The sequence below is a fragment of the Microcaecilia unicolor genome, chromosome 1 (assembly GCF_901765095.1).
Source record: "Microcaecilia unicolor chromosome 1, aMicUni1.1, whole genome shotgun sequence".
Classification (NCBI taxonomy): domain Eukaryota; kingdom Metazoa; phylum Chordata; class Amphibia; order Gymnophiona; family Siphonopidae; genus Microcaecilia; species Microcaecilia unicolor.
In genome coordinates, this window is record NC_044031.1 from 390,440,246 (window position 1) to 390,458,007 (window position 17,762).

The 17,762-nt window shown below is 44.8% G+C and overlaps 1 protein-coding gene across 2 annotated transcripts in view; it reads right to left on the reverse strand.

Moving 5' to 3' along the window:
* Window positions 1–17,762, reverse strand: part of RIPK1 (receptor interacting serine/threonine kinase 1) — a 273,536-nt gene that overhangs the window by 145,272 nt on the left and 110,502 nt on the right. Inside the window, exon 6 of one of the 2 annotated variants that reach the window (XM_030210923.1) lies at window positions 13,618–13,767. The exons of the other annotated variant lie outside the window; for it this stretch is intronic. Coding sequence (XP_030066783.1) covers window positions 13,618–13,767 — 150 coding nt within the window. The remainder of the gene's footprint in view (window positions 1–13,617; window positions 13,768–17,762) is intronic. 2 annotated transcript variants of the gene reach the window in all.

Genomic DNA, 17,762 nt, shown 5'->3' on the forward strand with positions numbered 1-17,762 from the left:
GGCACTCTGTGGCTTGACAACAGAGTGTATGCAAACAACATTCAATTTTTCTTTATATTAGATCAACCAGATACAAAGGCTATGGAATTCTTGAGCATTAAACATGATTACATCGATGGATGAAGCTGAATCATTTAAAACTGAATACAAATAAAACTCAATGTATGATCTTATATAGTCAGCCATTGTCAACCTTCCATAAGTCCCACTTCCATTTTCTTCAAATAATTTGATCACTGGGTGTGATTTTGAATTCATCTCTTTCTCTGTCAGATCAGATCAGTAAATCAATGAAAACTATTTTTTAAACTGAAGATAGACAGGCAGTTGAAGATTTTTTGACTGAAGAAAATTTTCATACAATTATTCAAAGTATGGTGATGCTTTACTTTGATTATTGCAATGTGCTTTTCATAGGTATTCCTAAAAGATTTTTACAATCTTTACAAGTTGCTCAAAATTCTGCAGCATGTGTTATCATTGGGTTGACTAGATATGATCATATTACAGCTTCCTTGATTATGTTGCACTCGTTGCCAGTAGAATATAGTAACATAGTAAATGACTACAGATAAAGACCTATACGGTCCATCCAGTCTGCCCAACAAGAAACTCATTTTACATGGTATGTGATACTTTATATGTATACCAGAGTTTGATTTGTCCTTGCCATTCTCAGGCCACAGACCGTAGAAGTCTACCCAGCACTCTTGCACTAAAAGTTCTGAAGCTAACATCGAAGCCCCTTAAAATTTACACTCCAACCCATCCGTATCTATTCAGTCACGATCAGGGCGTAGACCATGGAAGTTTGCCAAGCACTGGTTTTGTTTCCCAATTACCGGCGTCACCACCTAATCTCCGCTAAGATTCTATGGATCCATTCCTTCAAAACAGGATTCCTTTGTGTTTATCCCACGCATGTTTGAGTTCCATTATCGTTTTCATCTCAACCATCTCCCGCAGGAGGGCATTCCACATATCCACCAACCTCTCCATGAAAAAATACTTCCTGACATTACTCCTGAGTCAGCCCCCCCTTCAACCTCAATTCATGTCCTCTATTTCTACCGCCTTCCGGTCTCCGGAAAAGGTTCATTTGCGGATTAATACCTTTCAAATATCTGAACGTCTATCATGTCACCCCTGTTTCTCCTTTCCTCCAAGGTATACATGTTCAGGTCAGCAAGTCTCTCCTTGTATGGTTTGCAATGCAAATCCCATACCATTTTTGCAGCTTTTCTTTGCACCGCTTCAATTCTTTTTGCATCCTTAGCAAGATACAGCCTCCAAAACTGAACACAATACTCCAAGTGGGGCCTCACCAACGACTTGTAGAGGGGGCATCAACACCTCCTTCCTTCTGCTGGTTATACCCCTCTCTATGCAGCCTAGCATCCTTCTGGAAATGGCCGTCACTGTGAATATAGGATTCACTATAAAGTTTTGATCTTGGTGTTTAAGGTGTTGATTAATAAGACCTCTCCTGTGATTGCTGCATCCTTACGTTTGCATTAGCCTGTTCGATTCCTTACGATTGTCAACAGCCAATCTTTTGTATTTTCCTTCTTTTAAGGTGGGTTTGCCTTGAAATGTACAGGTCTTCTATATTTTATATAGTAGGTCCATTGTTGAGGAATGCTTTACCTGATCACATTCAAGCAACAGGATTTTGAGGTAGTCCTTAAGACCATGTTGTTTCTACAGGTTTTTAATCATTGAAGATCAGTTTTTAATATTTATGACTTAGGATTTTAGACTGATCAAATTAGTATATTTTATTGTGTTTGATTTTAAAGATTTATGACTTCGGAGTTTAGATTGTTTGATCAGATTAGCATATTTTGTGTTTGATTTTAATTGGATGTAATTTTTTAGAATGACCTATGTTTTTGTGTATCTTGTTATGATGTCATGATTTTGATATTATGCATGCTAAGATGCTCTCCACCTAGAATTTGGATTATAAATACTGTAAATAACTATATACCCTCTGAAAGGTGCAAGGAAACAAATTCTAAGCTCTCAACATCCTGGCTGTGAGGGCCAGAGACTGTAGGTTGGGATGCAGAAGAGATCCCTCGTTCTGCATTACAAGGGTCAGAAAACACTCCAACCTCCAAGGTTCTTAAGAGGATAACTCGAGAAGAAGAGGGAACCAGATTTGCCTGCACCAATATGGGGCGATCAGGATCATGGTTCCCCAGTCTTGCTTGAGTTTCAGTAAAGTCTTCCCCATGAGAGGGATAGGATGATATGAATACAGAAGGCCATTCCCTTAATGGAGGAGGAAGGCATCCGATGATAGTCTGTCATATGCTCTGAGCCTGGAAAAGTATCGAGGGACTTTGTGCTTGTAAGGAGTGGCAAAGAGATCAACCGACAGGGTGCCCTACTCTCAGAAAATCTCACGGGCAACACCCATGCTGAGTGACCACTCATTTGGTTACAAGACCCCGCTCAGACTGTCAGCCAGGCTGTTGCATTTACCTGCTAGGTATGTGGCTGTGGGAGCTATCATGTTCTGGACAGCCCACTGTCACATTTGGACTGCCTCTTGACACAAAGGTTATGATCCGGTACCCCCCAGCTTGTTGGTGTAATACATTGCAACCTGATTGTCCGTTTCAATGAGCACAATTTGGTTGAACAGCCGATCTCTGCAAGCCTTTAGAGCATTCCAGATTGCTCATAGCTCCAGAAGTTCAATGGGAGGATCTGTCTCCTGAGCTGACCAAGCACCCTGAGTGTGAAACACATCTAAGTGAGCTTTCCACCCCAGGTGAGATGCATCCATTGTCAGCACCTCTGGGGTTGAGAAATTTGGACTGAAGTCCCATTGTCAAATTGGATCAAACTGTCCACCATATTAGGGATGGAACCAACTCTGGTGTCACTCAGATGACATCCATTAGGTTCCCAGAGGCATGACACCACTGGGAAGCTAGGATCCACTGGGCAGTTCTCAAGCGATATGTGACAAGGGAGTGACATGCACAGTGAAGGCTATGTGGCCTAGCAACCTCAGCACCTGCCAAACCATGATCTTCTGGCTGGAATGAAACTGAGTGGCGAGAGCGACTAGAGCGTCCACTCTCGGCACCAGGATAAAGGCCTGCACCTGCTTTGTATCTAACAGGGCTCCAGCGAACTCCAGTTGTTGAACATGAAGCAGATGGAACTTGGGGTAGTTTAAAACAAACCCTAGCAGCTCTAGCACCTGAATATTCTCCAGACTCCTGAGCACTGTCCTTCATTGTGCTCTTCACCAGCCAATCGTTCAAGTAGGGAAATATGTGGACTCTCAGTCTACACAGTGACACTGCAACTACTACTAGACATTTTGTGAAAGCCCTAAAAGCTGACATGAGGCCAAATAGCAGGATGCGGCACTGGAAGCGATATGTTCTCACCTGAAATCTAAGTTATCTACTGTAGCCTGGCGTATCAGAATATATGTGTAAGCTTCCTTTAAAGTCCAGAGAACATAGCCTATCTTGTTCCAGAATCACTGCGAGAAGGGTGCCCAGGGAAACCATCTTGAACTTTTCTTTGATCAGAAATTTGTTCAGGGCCCTGAGGTCTAGGATGGGACGCTTCCCCCCTGTTTTCTTTAGCACAAGAAAGTACCTGGAATAAAATCCCTTTCTTTCTACCCCTGGTGGAATGGGCTCAACCACATGTGTCTTTAGAAGGGCAGAGAGTTCCTCGGAGTACTTCCTTGTGAAGAGAGCTAATGAAAGATGCTGTCGAGGGAGGGGGGAATTTGGTGGTCTCCTTCACCAATGTACGGTGTAACCGCAATGAACTATTTGAAGAGCCCATCAGTTGGAGGTTACAAGGGGCCACCTTTCTTGGAAAAAACTTTGTATCCCTCCTACCGGTAGGTCGCTCAGTACAGTTACTTTGACAGCAGCTATGCTCTGCTGGATCCAGTCAAAAACTCGCCCCCTGTTTGACTGAGGAGCTGGCTAGGTCTTAGGCACATGCTGGGGCTGAGCGGGGTGTACCTATGCCTTTGAGAGTAGTAGGAACCCCTCTTCAATGTACCCAAAACCTCCTAGAGGTGCTCACCAGCAGAGAGTGTCACTGGTATCAGTGTGTTTCTTAATGAGGTTTGTGACCTCTTCCACCTTCACTCCAAAAAGGTTATCTCCTCGGCAAGTGCTGTCTGCCAACCTCTGCTGGACTACCGGGTCCAAGTCAGAGACTCACAGCCATGAGAGTCTGCTCATTGAGCAGAGATCCTGGATGACACATCAAAAGTATCGTATGCGCCCCTGGCCAGGAGCTTACAACATGCCTTCTGCTGCTTGGCCAGCTGGCAAAGAGATTCGGCCTGCTTCGATGGGAAAGAATCTGCCAAGTCAGTCATACTGCACATTAAGTTCCACATGTAGAGGCTCGTGTAGAGCTGGTATAACTGTATACATGATATGAGTGTTGAGGCCTGATACATTTTTCGCCCAAATGATTCCAGAGTTCTAGCTTTTCTACGTGTGGGTGCTGAAGCAGTCTCTGAAACTGTGGCCCATTTGAGAGCGGATTCCACCACCAGAGAATGATGAGGCAACTGCAGCTTATCAAATCCAGGTGAACTCTAAATCTGATACATGGTGTCAATCTTTTTGGGGAGGACAGAGACAGCAGAAGGGACTGCCATTTCTTCACCTGAACATCCTGTAAGATCTTTTGAAGAGGGACAGTCGCAGCCTCTCCAGGTGGAGAGCTGTTAGTTCAGGACCTCGGACATCTCAGCCCTGGGCTCATCTCCAACTGAATTGGGATGGCAGCCACCATCTCCTTCACAAAAGCAGGGAAGGAGAGACTCTGGTTGAGACTTTCGCCTCTTCTCTGGTGGGGAGGGTCTGATGGAATACCATAGGCCTCCTCCTCCGAGAAGTACCCATGAGTGGTCTGAATCGATGTCAGCAAAAAACTCCTCATGAGCGGGCCAAGACCGAGCCTGCCTCGGGTAGGAGGAATTAAATCCCTGCCTGGAATGGCATTGAGATGCAGGCTCCACCCTCAACTCCAGCGAAGCTTCCTCTATTGACATCGAGGAGGTACCCACATGGGTGGCTGCCGACACCGTTACCACATGCGGCACTAGCATCAGTGACCTCAACTTAGACTCAGGGCCCTGTGAGGCAGAAGGAAGAGGCGTGGCTGGCGCAAGCACCCCTGATGCCAATGCAGTCTGCTGTAGAAGCCCCGTCAAGTGCTCTTGAAACATGGCCCAGATCCACACATTGAGGGTCAACATTGGGAAAGGCTGGGACGTCAGATCAGAGATAGCCTGCTGAACCGCTGGTGTTAACTCAGGTACCGGGTCCTGCTACATGGAGACCTCAAATGGAGGGGGAGCGCTCCTTCTGGTGCCAAGTGCTTCTCGGGTAGCAGATCTCTCAGTGCTCCGGTGCTCCCAGCAACATACTTTGAGGAGGATTGATGCTTACGCTTATTGGCCTTTGCCCGGTTCTGAGCATTGACACCCCTCGATGCCGAAGAGGACGACATCAAATCCTCCCGTCTCCTCGGTGTCAGGTCTGATGCTGATCAGTTCCAGGGGCCCTGAACAGCGGTTGGTGTTGAGGCAGGTGGAGACCTGCTTGATGCACATCCACTCCCAGTATCAGTCATAAGTTTTTTAGCCATGGGGACCAATACACCAGATGCCGGTGCAAGCGCCAACTTCAATGTTGACGATTTGGACCTGGCTCCAAAACGTTTTCCATTCTTGAACCTCTCTGGACTTCTGTGTTCTTTTTTGCATACACAAACAAAGAATATAGTTAGTAGAGTTATGGTCTGGCCCAAAACACTGCATACACCAGGAATGGGCGTCAGCCCCAGAGATGGTCCTATTGCACTGAGCACAGCGGCTAAATCAAACGACTCTATGGTGATATAAAAAAGGGAGCAGATCACTAAAAAACAGAAGGGATAGTACCCGATAGATGCTCAGGCCTAAGAGGACCTTGTGAGCCCCAGAAAAATAAAGGAAACGGGAAAAATAAACTAAAAAAAAATATATGGAATGGAGTTGAAAGAAGTCTCGAAGAGGGAAAAAGGCAGCTGAAGCCAGAAAACCTGTGAGGAAAGGCACAAAAAAGTACCTGAAAAAAATGACAACGCTGTGAGAAGCTGCAAAATATGTGTCCACTCCTCACTGCGGAAGAGAAAACATGGATGGTTCTGTGCTCGCAAGGTGAACAGGAAAGGCACTTGCGCGTGCACAATGGGAGCACTTCCATGAGTTCTTAAAATTATATTATGCTAGGCAGCGTTCCACACCATGCGCCATGGATGATGTTACCCACATGTGAGAATCAACTGGCCTGGTTGTCATCGGAAAAAGTTAGGACTGACTTTTATGCAGACCTATTTATGCAGTTACCTTGGCCAAGTGCCGACTCCATTCCCAAAATAGCTGGTTTTGAGATAGGAGTTAACCAGACATTTTCAGGAGCGCTAACCAGTTTAAGTCTGAAAATGACCAGTTAGCCCCAAACAAGCTATTTAATCAGCCAGAAGCCATTTGTGGCCAGTTAAATCGCTTTGAATATCGATCTGTGAATTTTTCTTGTACAATGTCAGCCGCCTGAGCATTTCAACTTGTCTTGTTCCTCAATACTGCACACTCTGCCACTGAGAAACCACCCTTCTTTTACACTGTCATTACAAGCATATTCTGAGACCTTAACAGTTACCAAGTTTAGGCAGTGTGAAGCACATCGTTGGTGTGGTGGCAGAGTATACTACTCTTCTACTGTATCTCAACCATCAGCAAAGACCTCACTGATATTAGTAAAAACAATCTCTTCTTATTGAGGATTGAGAAACAAGCCACGATCAGTTGACTTATCTTAAAACAAATGGAAGGCTTTAACAAAGTTAGAGCCATTGTCTGTGATGGTCATTACCATCTTAGCTATCATATTATATTGATTGTGTACAGTCTCAAGAGTTGACGCTATCAGATCATGTCTCACCCCTTTATACGTTGACATTTAAGAGCGGCAGAGTTGCACTATAGAGAATTTCGGCCAACCAGTGTGCAATTATGGCATTTTGTTCAAACAAGCTGTTGGCGTTTCCTTCTTTTTCCAAAAAATTTATCCTCAAGACATACAACCAGAGTTTTCCAGCTCATAACCGATCTCCCTGGTTGCAACCCAGTGATGAGCTTAATGAAAGCTGGCTGTTCCGACAATGCTGAATGGCTGCATATCCTCGATGACAAAGTTCATAGACCATTATTAAATGGACTTGGGGAAAATCCACTATTTCTGGGATAAGCAGTATAGAATGTTTTGTACTTTTTTGGGATCTTGCCAGGTATTTGTGACCTGGATTGGCCACTGTTGGAAACAGGATGCTGGGCTTGATGGACCTTTGGTCTTTCCCAGTATGGAAATACTTATGTACTTATGGCTTCATGCGTGGATGGCTTTACTGGTAAATTTTATAAGCTTCTCCAAGTGCAACTAATTGGTCCCCTGTTGGATTATTTTGATCGGGTGGTTGAGACTCAGGAGTTCCCTCCACATGAGAATACAGCTCTCGTTAGCTTGTTGCTTAAGCCTGGCTGCTCCTCTTTGTTGCCGGGGGCCTATCATCCGATTTCTTTTATTAATCTGGATATCAAAATTTTATCTCGGATTTTGGCTGACAGACTGGCGACATATTTGCCAACACTGATTCATGAGGATCAGGTTGGCTTCATTAAAAATCGTCTGTCAGTCACTAATGTCCGCAAGCTGCTGCTGGCTCTGTGGTTTGCTCGACAAAGTGGGAACTGTTGCTGCTAGACCATGGCTCATGTGGGGATGGACAGATGGTTCTGCCAGGCGGGAAGAGTGCTTTATTCTGTACCCCAGGCCTCTTTATTGGTTAATGGGGTGTGGACTGGGCCTTTCTCTATTGTCCGAGGCACTCGGCAGGGCTGTCCCTTACCCCTCTGCTCTTTAGTTTATCTTTAGAGCTCCTACTTTGTGTACTTCATAATTCCATGGTTGTCTCCAGGGTCCAGGTCCGTGGCATCTCCATAAAAGTTTTAAATTATGCTGATGACTTGTTGCTGGTCCTTCGGGGTCCTCAGTGGTTGGTGCCGGCAATGCTTCATTTGGTATCGCGGTATGGGCAGTTAGCAGGTTTCCAACTCAACTTGGACAAGTCAGTGGTGATACCATTGGACTCCACAATTCACTCTGGTTAGGTGGGGAACTTTCCTTTTACTTGGCTGAGAAACAATTTAAGTACTTGGGTGTTTACATACTCTTGGCATGACTATCTTATCTCTCTTATGGAGAGAACTGGACTCTAATATGATGCTGGCTCCCTGCTGGCTTTTTTCCAGATGCTTCTTTATATTTAAAAGCGCATGATGAGTGCTCGTTACATAGGGAGCTTCAACACTTTTTTTAGTGGGGTCGGAATGCCAGGTTACCAATAGTGGCCCTGCAGAAATCCAAAGAGCAGGGAGGGCTGGGGTTATTGAATGTATGTTATCTGACTGTGGCCTGTTCCATGCGACATATTAATGACTGGTATTGAGGCTACCAGGATTTCTCAGTGACCTCATTGGCAGCTTCATACCATTCTAGGGATGTCTCCTTCCTCGCTTTGGGGTAACCTTATTTTGAAAGCTGCTTGTGCTACCTGGTGCTGGCTAGGCAGGCGACATCAATTTATTCCGGCTGTAACTCCTTTTCCCTCTATTTTCCTTAACCCGAATTTCCCACCAGGCTCAGATTCTGTGGTGTTCCGTCGCTGGAGATCTTTGGGTATCAATTATTTGTATCAACTGTTAATAGATGATGGCCAACTGAAACATTTTGCAGAGCTGAAGACTGCTTATTAACTTACAGATGTCTGATCACTTTACCTATCTACAGCTTGGACATTATGTGAGCAGCCTGGGCAGGGTCAATTTATGTGAAGTTGTACAAGACACTCTAAACACTGCTCTCACCCTTGGCTCTCAGAACAAGGTTCATAGATATTTGAAGGACACAACTGAGGAGCTTGACTTTGGTAAATTTGCTCAGCAGTGGTCGACGAAACTGGGAGAACAGATTATAGGCCTGTATTTTGGGCGCTCAAAAGCGTTTATTGTTCTTCAGCTGCTTGCCTCAAATGTCATGATTCGCCAGCCACTCTTAGTCATATGTTTTTGGCAATGCCAGCGTATTCAAGCTTTTTGGACTCAAATTTTGCATCATACATCGCTTCAATGGTCCTGGCGGATGTCCCCGAAGCCTCTGTCCCTCTTTGATGTTTACAATATCCCTTGGCCTGTGCTGGAAGGACTAATTGGCTTTCTTCAGACAGCAGTGTTGATGAGCAAGAAATCCATCTTGTTACAATGGAGAGAGCCCGCAGCACCTATGTATGAGCTTTGGAGAGTGCAGATGGTTTCCCTACTGGCTCTGGAGCACCTTGGATGTAATTGACTTTTCCTCTGCTCGAGGCGAGAGTTCTAGGAGGTTGATCTGAAGCTCAATCTCCTAAGCAGACCAGGTGCCTAGGATCTACATGAGCCCCCAAACCCAGAGTGGATAAGTCTGTAGTAAGAAACTTCTAGGGTGGAGGAATTTGGAATGTGCGTCCTAGAGTCAAATGGTTAAAATCAACATTTGATTGAACATGATTTTGTTTCTTTGCTAGCATGGACATCACTTCATCACTCTCAGGTTTGTGGCTTACCAGACAACTTGCAGCTAAAAAATTAGACAAACATGAGTGCTTAAATTTCAAAGACCCAGACATCTTTGTTATCACCTAATGCTGCACTCTTGAACAAAATTCACTCAAAAGGAAATTTGCCGGAAACTGGAAGCAGCCCAATAATGGGCCTAGTGATGCAAAGAAAAATTGGATGAATTACTAAAGGTCATTATGAGACATATTTTCCAAGCACTTAGACTTACAAGTTTACATAGAGGCATATTTTCAAAGCAACCTATGGAACTCTGTAAGTCTAAGTGCTTTGAAAATGAGCCCCTATATCAAGTAACTAGATGTTGTATTACTCATTACCGAAAAAAAGCAATATTACAGTTATTTCATTACATTTTGCACAAAAGTAATCATTAGTTATTTGTTACTTTTAAAGTACCTATTACTCACAGCAAATTCATTTGGCCACAAATTCCTCCAATTCTAATTCTGCAAAACTGTTATTTTTAATTAAAGAAAAAAAACTCACAACATTTCCCCATGCATTAAGGCAATCTCAGAAACTTACTTCAGATACATTAGCTAATCACTTCTTCTCCAAGGCTGAGTCACTCCACTTCTGAACACTGCACTTACTCCAGTATCTTATCAGATCTTAATGTCCTCATGCACATCATTCGTTATTATAGTTCTTGAGCAGCTGCATATTACTTTTTGCCAATTAGATTCAATTCCATCATCATGGCTATTAAAATCGACTTTAGGGTTACATCCCTTTATTATATCTAGGAGTCTCTCGCTTGTCTCTGTCCCTTCTAAACTTACTATTATATCAGGCCAATTCTTAAAAAAGCCTCCTTCGATTCCATACAGGTGAAAAACTACCGCCCAGTTTCTAACTTTCTATTCCTCTCCAAAATTCTGGAATCCATCGTCTTTTCTCAGTTACAGTCCCAGGTTGAATCAATTAATGCACTGCACCCCCATCAATCGAGGTTTAGAGTGGGCTTCAGAATAGAAACTGTCCTTGCAGGGCTTCTAAGCGAACTCCATAGTCATCTATTGGCACGATACATTGTGCTGGTAGTGCCACTAGACCTATCAGCGGCATTTGATTTGATTGACCACCGTCTCCTGCTTCTGCGCACAATCTCTCTGGGAATCTCAGGAACTATCCTAAAGTGGTGTCAATGTTTTCTGGCACAACGCACTTTTAGGGTGATGCAGGATTCCTCTATATCAACCTCTCATATGCTCTCTTGTGGAGTGCCTCAGGGCCAAAGTTGCCGGATGTGCTGGTTTCCCACCCAATTGGGCTGGTTTCCAAGCCAGGATGCGGGAAATTATCGAAGGCTGCGGGAAATTAGGCTTCAGTCCTCTCCCCCCTTTTGTTTAATCTTTCTGTCTGTTATCACTACTAATTGTCTCATGGCATCAGCTCATATTCCTATGCTGATGACTTCCTTCTGATTCATTATACCAACTGCACATCCATTGACTTACAACCACTTCGGGCTTGTATGGATGAAGTTGCAGCATAGTTAGAGGAAAACCGATTGATTTTGAATCCCAAGAAAACAGTTGCATCATGGATCCCTGTACCTACTCATACTTCAGTTCTCTTTAATAGGTCAATGCACCCCTGTATCCTCCTTCAAATATTTAGGCATGGTGTTAGACTCTGCTCTTTCATTCATTCCTCAAGTTTCCTCTGTACTTACAATGGGCTTCTTTTTCTTGCACATACTCAAGAGTGATTCGCAACTTTGTAGATACAAATTCTCTTCACTCACTATTCTATGCGTATATCAATTCACATCATGATTACTGCAACACTGTGGATGCAGGCATCTTGAAGACAAATCTGAAGCATTTGCAGGCTTTTTAGAACACCACTGCCAGGGTTCTGTGTCAGGCAAAGTGGTACAACCATGTGACACCTCTGTTGAATTACACTGGCTTCCTATAGACTCTACAATTAAATTTTAAATCTAGACTCTCACACATAAAACTCTCTATAGTGACAAGCCTGACTACTTATCATCACTGATCATCCTGCACACTCCTCTTAAGACTCTTGGATCTCTTATAGATAACAGACATGTATTGCCTCATCCATCCAAAGCCAAATGTGAGTCACCAAGATTCAGCGCCTTCTACTTCTTAGCACCTGCGTTACGGAACTCTCTGCCAAAATATCTTGTGGTCACATACATCTTTCAGAATGGCCCTGAAAACCTATTTGTTTCACGAGGCCTTGGATAACCGATGATCCTGCAGCTGGAGCATATGTTGGGGGGGGGGGGGGGGGGGGGGGGGGGGGGGGGGGGAGGGAGGCAGTGAGTGGTAGTCTGAGTGAATAACCTTTTCATGCTACTTGATGTATATGCTGTTGAGTGAATGATCTCCGGAAGACGTCTGATGTGTGTTGTTCTGTCTTATCGAAAATGGCGCTCTTTTTAATAGCTTTTTATTGTGTTTTTATGTTAAATTTTAGAATTGTTATGTAAACCGCCTCGACTCTTAAATAAACTAGACAGCCTGAAGATAGGACCCGAAGTGGTGAACTGGATTAGGAACTGGTTGACGGACAGACGCCAGAGGGTGGTGGTAAATGGAGTTCGCTCGGAGGAGGGAAAGGTGATTAGTGGAGTGCCTCAGGGATCGGTGCTGGGGCCGATTCTGTTCAATATATTTGTGAGTGACATAGCCGAAGGGTTACAAAGTAAAGTTTGCCTTTTTGCGGATGACACCAAGATTTCCAACAGAGTGGACACCCCGGAGGGAGTGGAAAACATGAAAAAAGATCTGAAGAAGCTAGAAGAATGGTCTAACGTTTGGCAATTAAAATTCAATGCGAAGAAATGCAAAGTGATGCACTTAGGGAGTAGAAATCCAAGGGAGACGTATGTGTTAGGCGGGGAGAGTCTGATAGGCACGGACGGGGAGAGGGATCTTGGGGTGATAGTATCTGAGGACCTGAAGGCGACGAAACAGTGCGACAAGGCGGTGGCCGTAGCTAGAAGATTGCTAGGCTATATAGAGAGAGGAGTGACCAGCAGAAGAAAGGAGGTTTTAATGCCCCTGTATAAGACATTGGTGAGGCCCCACCTGGAGTATTGTGTTCAGTTTTGGAGGCCGTATCTTGCAAAGGATGTTAAAAAAATGGAAGCGGTGCAAAGAAAAGCTACGAGGATGGTATGGGATTTACGTTCCAAGACGTATGAAGAGAGGCTTGCTGACCTGAACATGTACACCCTGGAGGAAAGGAGGAACAGGGGTGATATGATACAGACGTTCAAATATTTGAATGGTATTAATCCGCAAACGAATCTTTTCCGGAGATGGGAAGGTGGTAGAACGAGAGGACATGAAATGAGATTGAAGGGGGGCAGACTCAGGAAAGATGTCAGGAAGTATTTTTTCACGGAGAGGGTGGTGAACGCTTGGAATGCCCTCCCGCGGGAGGTGGTGGAGATGAAAACGGTAACAGAGTTCAAACATGCGTGGGATATGCATAGAGGAATCCTGTGCAGAAGGAATGGATCCTCAGAAGCTTAGCTGAAATTGGATGGCGGAGCAGTTGGGGGGAAGAGGGGGTGGTGGTTGGGAAGCAAGGATAGGGGAGGGCAGACTTATACGGTCTGTACCAGAGCCGGTGATGGGAGGCGGGACTGGTGGTTGGGAGGCGGGAAATACTGCTGGGCAGACTTATATGGTCTGTGCCCTGAAAAAGACAGGTACAAATTCAATTCAAGGTAAGGTATACACATATGAGTTTGTCTTGGGCAGACTGGATGGACCATGCAGGTCTTTTTCTGCCGTCATCTACTATGTTACTATGTTACTATGACTTGTGCATGAAAAAGGTGGTATAGCACATCAATAAACAATCAATGATATTACTACCCAACATTGGGAGGAAGTGCTCACCTTGAAACGTTGGTCTTTTATTCATATCCTTATCCCAGCATGCTTGCATCAAATCTTCAATTACCCGGGGGCACTGCTGCTTCACCTCTTCTAATTTAGGTCTGTCACCTTTTATGATGCAAAAATAAATCTGGCGCTCATTCAGCGCATCTAAAAACAATAACAGAATTGTGTAAGAAAATTACTGATATGGAAAGTGAAAAAAAAAAAAAGCAGAAGTAGAAGCAGTCAAAAGAGAAACGTGCATGTGTTTTTTTTTTATTTTTTACTTTACAGAAACATGAAAAACAGCAGCAGAAAAAAGATCACACAACCTATCCAGTCTGCACATACAAAACAAAAGACTAGTCTCTACAACTCCTTTTCTCTCAGAGAATCACTGAAATACGTAGCTCTGCTCAAGCCAACTAATTAACCAGACATAAGTAATTTAGAGGCTCTAGGGTATTAAGCCCTTTATGCATGGTTGGAACATGCTAACAGAATACCGTAAAGTATTAAAGCGTTTTGTGGCACTTTGCCTATTTGAGCATGCTAACCAGTGCGTTATCTATTTTTTTAGAAATATTTCTTCCGAGGGGCGTCATGGGTGGAGAGTGGGTATTCCTGTATTATCCAGCAAGTGCGTTCTTATTATTTATTTATTTAGATTTTGCTCACACCTTTTTCAGTAGTAGCTCAAGGTGAGTTACATTTGGGTGCACTGGCTATTTCTCTGTCCCAGGAGGGCTCACAATCTAAGTTTGTACCTGAGGCAATGGAGGATTAAGTGACTTGCCCAAGATCACAAGGAGCAGCAGTGGGATTTGAACCGGCCACCTCTGGATTTCAAGACCAGTGCTCTAACCACTAGGCCACTCCTCCTAGTAATTGTAATTGCATAATGCAGAGTTAACGCAGAAGCACCCAGCACCTCCTAAACAGGAAATGGTAAGTGCCTCCATGTTAACAATATGCAGGTGCAGTATGCTATAACATTAGTGCATGACTTGTATTAAACTATTTTTAAAAATCCCCCCCATAAGTGCTGCTTTAAATTTGGGCTTAGCACTCAGGAAAGACCCGATTTCACTGCACTTTAGTAAAAGGGCCCCTCAAATAGCAACATTACTCACTTGTGACAAGTAAGGACAGCAGGACTAGTATTCTCACAGATGGGTGATTTCCCCGATGGAGCCCTGGTGTGGATACTACCCAGCATTCATATACTTTTAAGAAGCTTTTGGTAGGTTTGAACCATGCATGTGCAAGTGCCTTCTCACCAGCCCGAATCATGAGAAAGCCTCAGTCTGATCAAAAAGCATACAAGAAGAATGCAGCTCCGAGGAAGTGACGTCACGGAGGCGAATGGCTGCCTAGGCTACTAGCTCCCGCACACACCTACCTTAACGCACCGCCATTAGCGCCTTCTATCAGGCTAGTATCCCATCGGGAGACATTCCGGATACTCTGCTGCACAAAATGAGCAAGTCAGCAGCGGCACAACAGAAGGGAAGCGATCGAGCGCAGAGGAGACAGATCGCGAGGAGCCTTTCGTGCCCTGTTTCACCCGTGATGCCGGACTCAGACTCGGCTGCTTCACACATGGCGTCACGCCATTCTGCCTCAAAGAAAAGCTCGTCAGCTGATTTAGCAAAATGTTTGGAGGCAATCCGTGAAGAAATAAAAGCGTTCCGAGTGGAAATACTGGAGCATGTAGACACTATTAGTTTGGATCTCAGAAACCTGGCAGGCAGAGTGGAAACCCTGGAGGAACGGGTCGATGAGCAGGAAGAGCAACAAGGGGTGCTGAATTCGCGTATAACACAGCGGCAGGAGCAATTTGAGGACTTTAAATATAAAATGGACGACCTTGAAAATAGAGGGAGAAGGAACAATCTGCGGTTTCATGGAATCCCTGAAAGCGGAGATATGGAAGATATCCAGGTGCTGGTGAGGAACCTGTGTGAAAAATCTTGGGTGAGGCCTGGGATCCGGCTGCAGCAGCTATGGAAAGAGCGCATAGAGTACAGGGTCAGAAAGTGGATAATAGACCCAGGGACATTCTTGTTCGATTCTCCTCCTATGCATTTAAAGAGATGTTGTGGCAGAAGGCTCGTCAGCTCCCAGCCCTGGAATATAATGAAGCTAGGGTATCTGTGTTTCAAGATCTATCTGTGTTTATACTAACACAGAGGCGTGCCATGAAACCGGTGATCGAGGTTCTGAACAAAGAAAAAATATAGATGGGCTTTTCCATTTGTTTTGAGCTCAAGGGGCAACAGTGTAGGATGCGGAGAGTGTCTGAAGCCTGGAAGACCCTGCACGAGGCTGGTTTGACCGCATCAGAGATGTTGCCTACAGAGATGGCTTCGACGACTAAGGCACGTTTGCAGAAGTGGAAGAGAATTCCACAGAAAATGAAGACATCGAGAGCCCAGATCTGAAAGCCCAAGGACTCTGGTGATAAAGACTTAAGTGCACATAATTTTTAGACTTGTGCTGACATAGTGGACGAGTGTGGGAGATTGAGTGGAGTTTACAGCTATGCAAGGGGTTATGGTTGGGGATGGTGTGTACATTTGATTTAAAATAAGAGGTGGGGGTGTGTTTGAAGTGTGGGAGAGAGACTGGGTGGTGTGTTGGCTTCGGGGGTTACTTTCTTCTAATTTCCTATGCAATGCTGGAAGGTATTGTTTGGTGGGTGGATGGAGGGGGGGGGGGAGGGAGGGGGGGTAGGGAGCAGGGGATGGGTAGGCACCTTTCTTTGAAAACCTGGTTTGATCAGAGTTGGTTCAATGGTGGGTTATAAGTTTTTCACTTATAATATAAAGGGACTAAACTCTCCTTACAAAAGGCATGCTTTATTGCGTGAATTGCGTTTGGCACAACCACAGGCGGTCTTTTTGCAAGAAACTCATCTCTTAAGAAAGCATGAGAGGTTATTGTCCTCTAAACAATACCCGCAAGTGGTCTGTGCTTCGGCCGCACTAGGGGCTAAAAAAAAAAAGAGGGGTGGCTATAATGTTTCATAAAGATGTTACGGTGCAGATTGTACATACAAGAAGGGAAAGGGAGGGAAGATTCCTTTTTCTGCATGTCATGTTAGAGCAGGAGGAGTAAACACTGGTTAGTGTCTACGCGCCAAATGAGAGGCAGGAACATTTCTTCTTGCGTCTCCAGAGGGAGCTCCAGACCTTCGCTAGAGGGAAGGTGATGGTGGCAGGAGACTTTAATGCTACCATGCAGCCAGGGCTGGATAAATCAACTCTTCCTGCTCCGATTGACTGTAGAATTTCCCAGGCATTGAAAATTTTGTAGAAGGGATGGGGTTGTACGATGTTTGGCGACTGGGGAATCCTAGAGGGAGAGATTACAGGCGACCCTCAGGGGGAGGAGTTTTGGCTTCGGCCTAACTTCTGGTAAGCCTTTTCTCAGCTGAGGTGTCCAGCTCTACCACCGGCTGCCTTTCAGGTGCTGTGGAGGACTTGCAGCTCATCTGCATATCCTTTACAGCCTTCTCCGGGGTGACTCCCAGGTCCACTCCGATCCACTCAGGGCCTCCGCTCTAGGTGCGGCGCGCGGGGCATTTTTCTCTTTACATCTATTTTTCTCCCAGTTACTACTTATGGCTCCAGTACACCTTTTCTTCTTGGCACTGTCCCTTCCTAATTTGTTTCTCCATCTTAAACCACTGTACACTGCAGGAACACATTGTCCACCATCTGTATTCATCATCTCACCATCTCTTTTTTCCTCTTCCTTTTTCTCAGCTCTCAACCTTAAACATTTCCTTCCTTCTATTCATCCATCTCCTTTCTATCTGAGTACATCTCGCCTTCGTCGCTGTCGTCGTACCTCTCCTACTCTTCTCTGTACTCTCTTACTCCTTCTCTCCGCTGGGGACATTAATCCCAATCCTGGTCTCCACATCAGCTCTCATCCTATTTGTGCAGGTCACACCGTGATATCTCCAATCTAATTTCTGTTCCTCTCCTCCCGCCTCCTTCCCTGCCTTTCTCTTGCGCTCTGTCTGTAACAAACTTTCCTCCATCCATGACCTCTTTATCTCTCGTACTCTCCATCTGCTTGCCCTAACTGAAACTTGGCTTTACCCTGAAGACTCTGCTTCAGTTGTGGCCCTATGCCATGGAGGTTATCTTTTC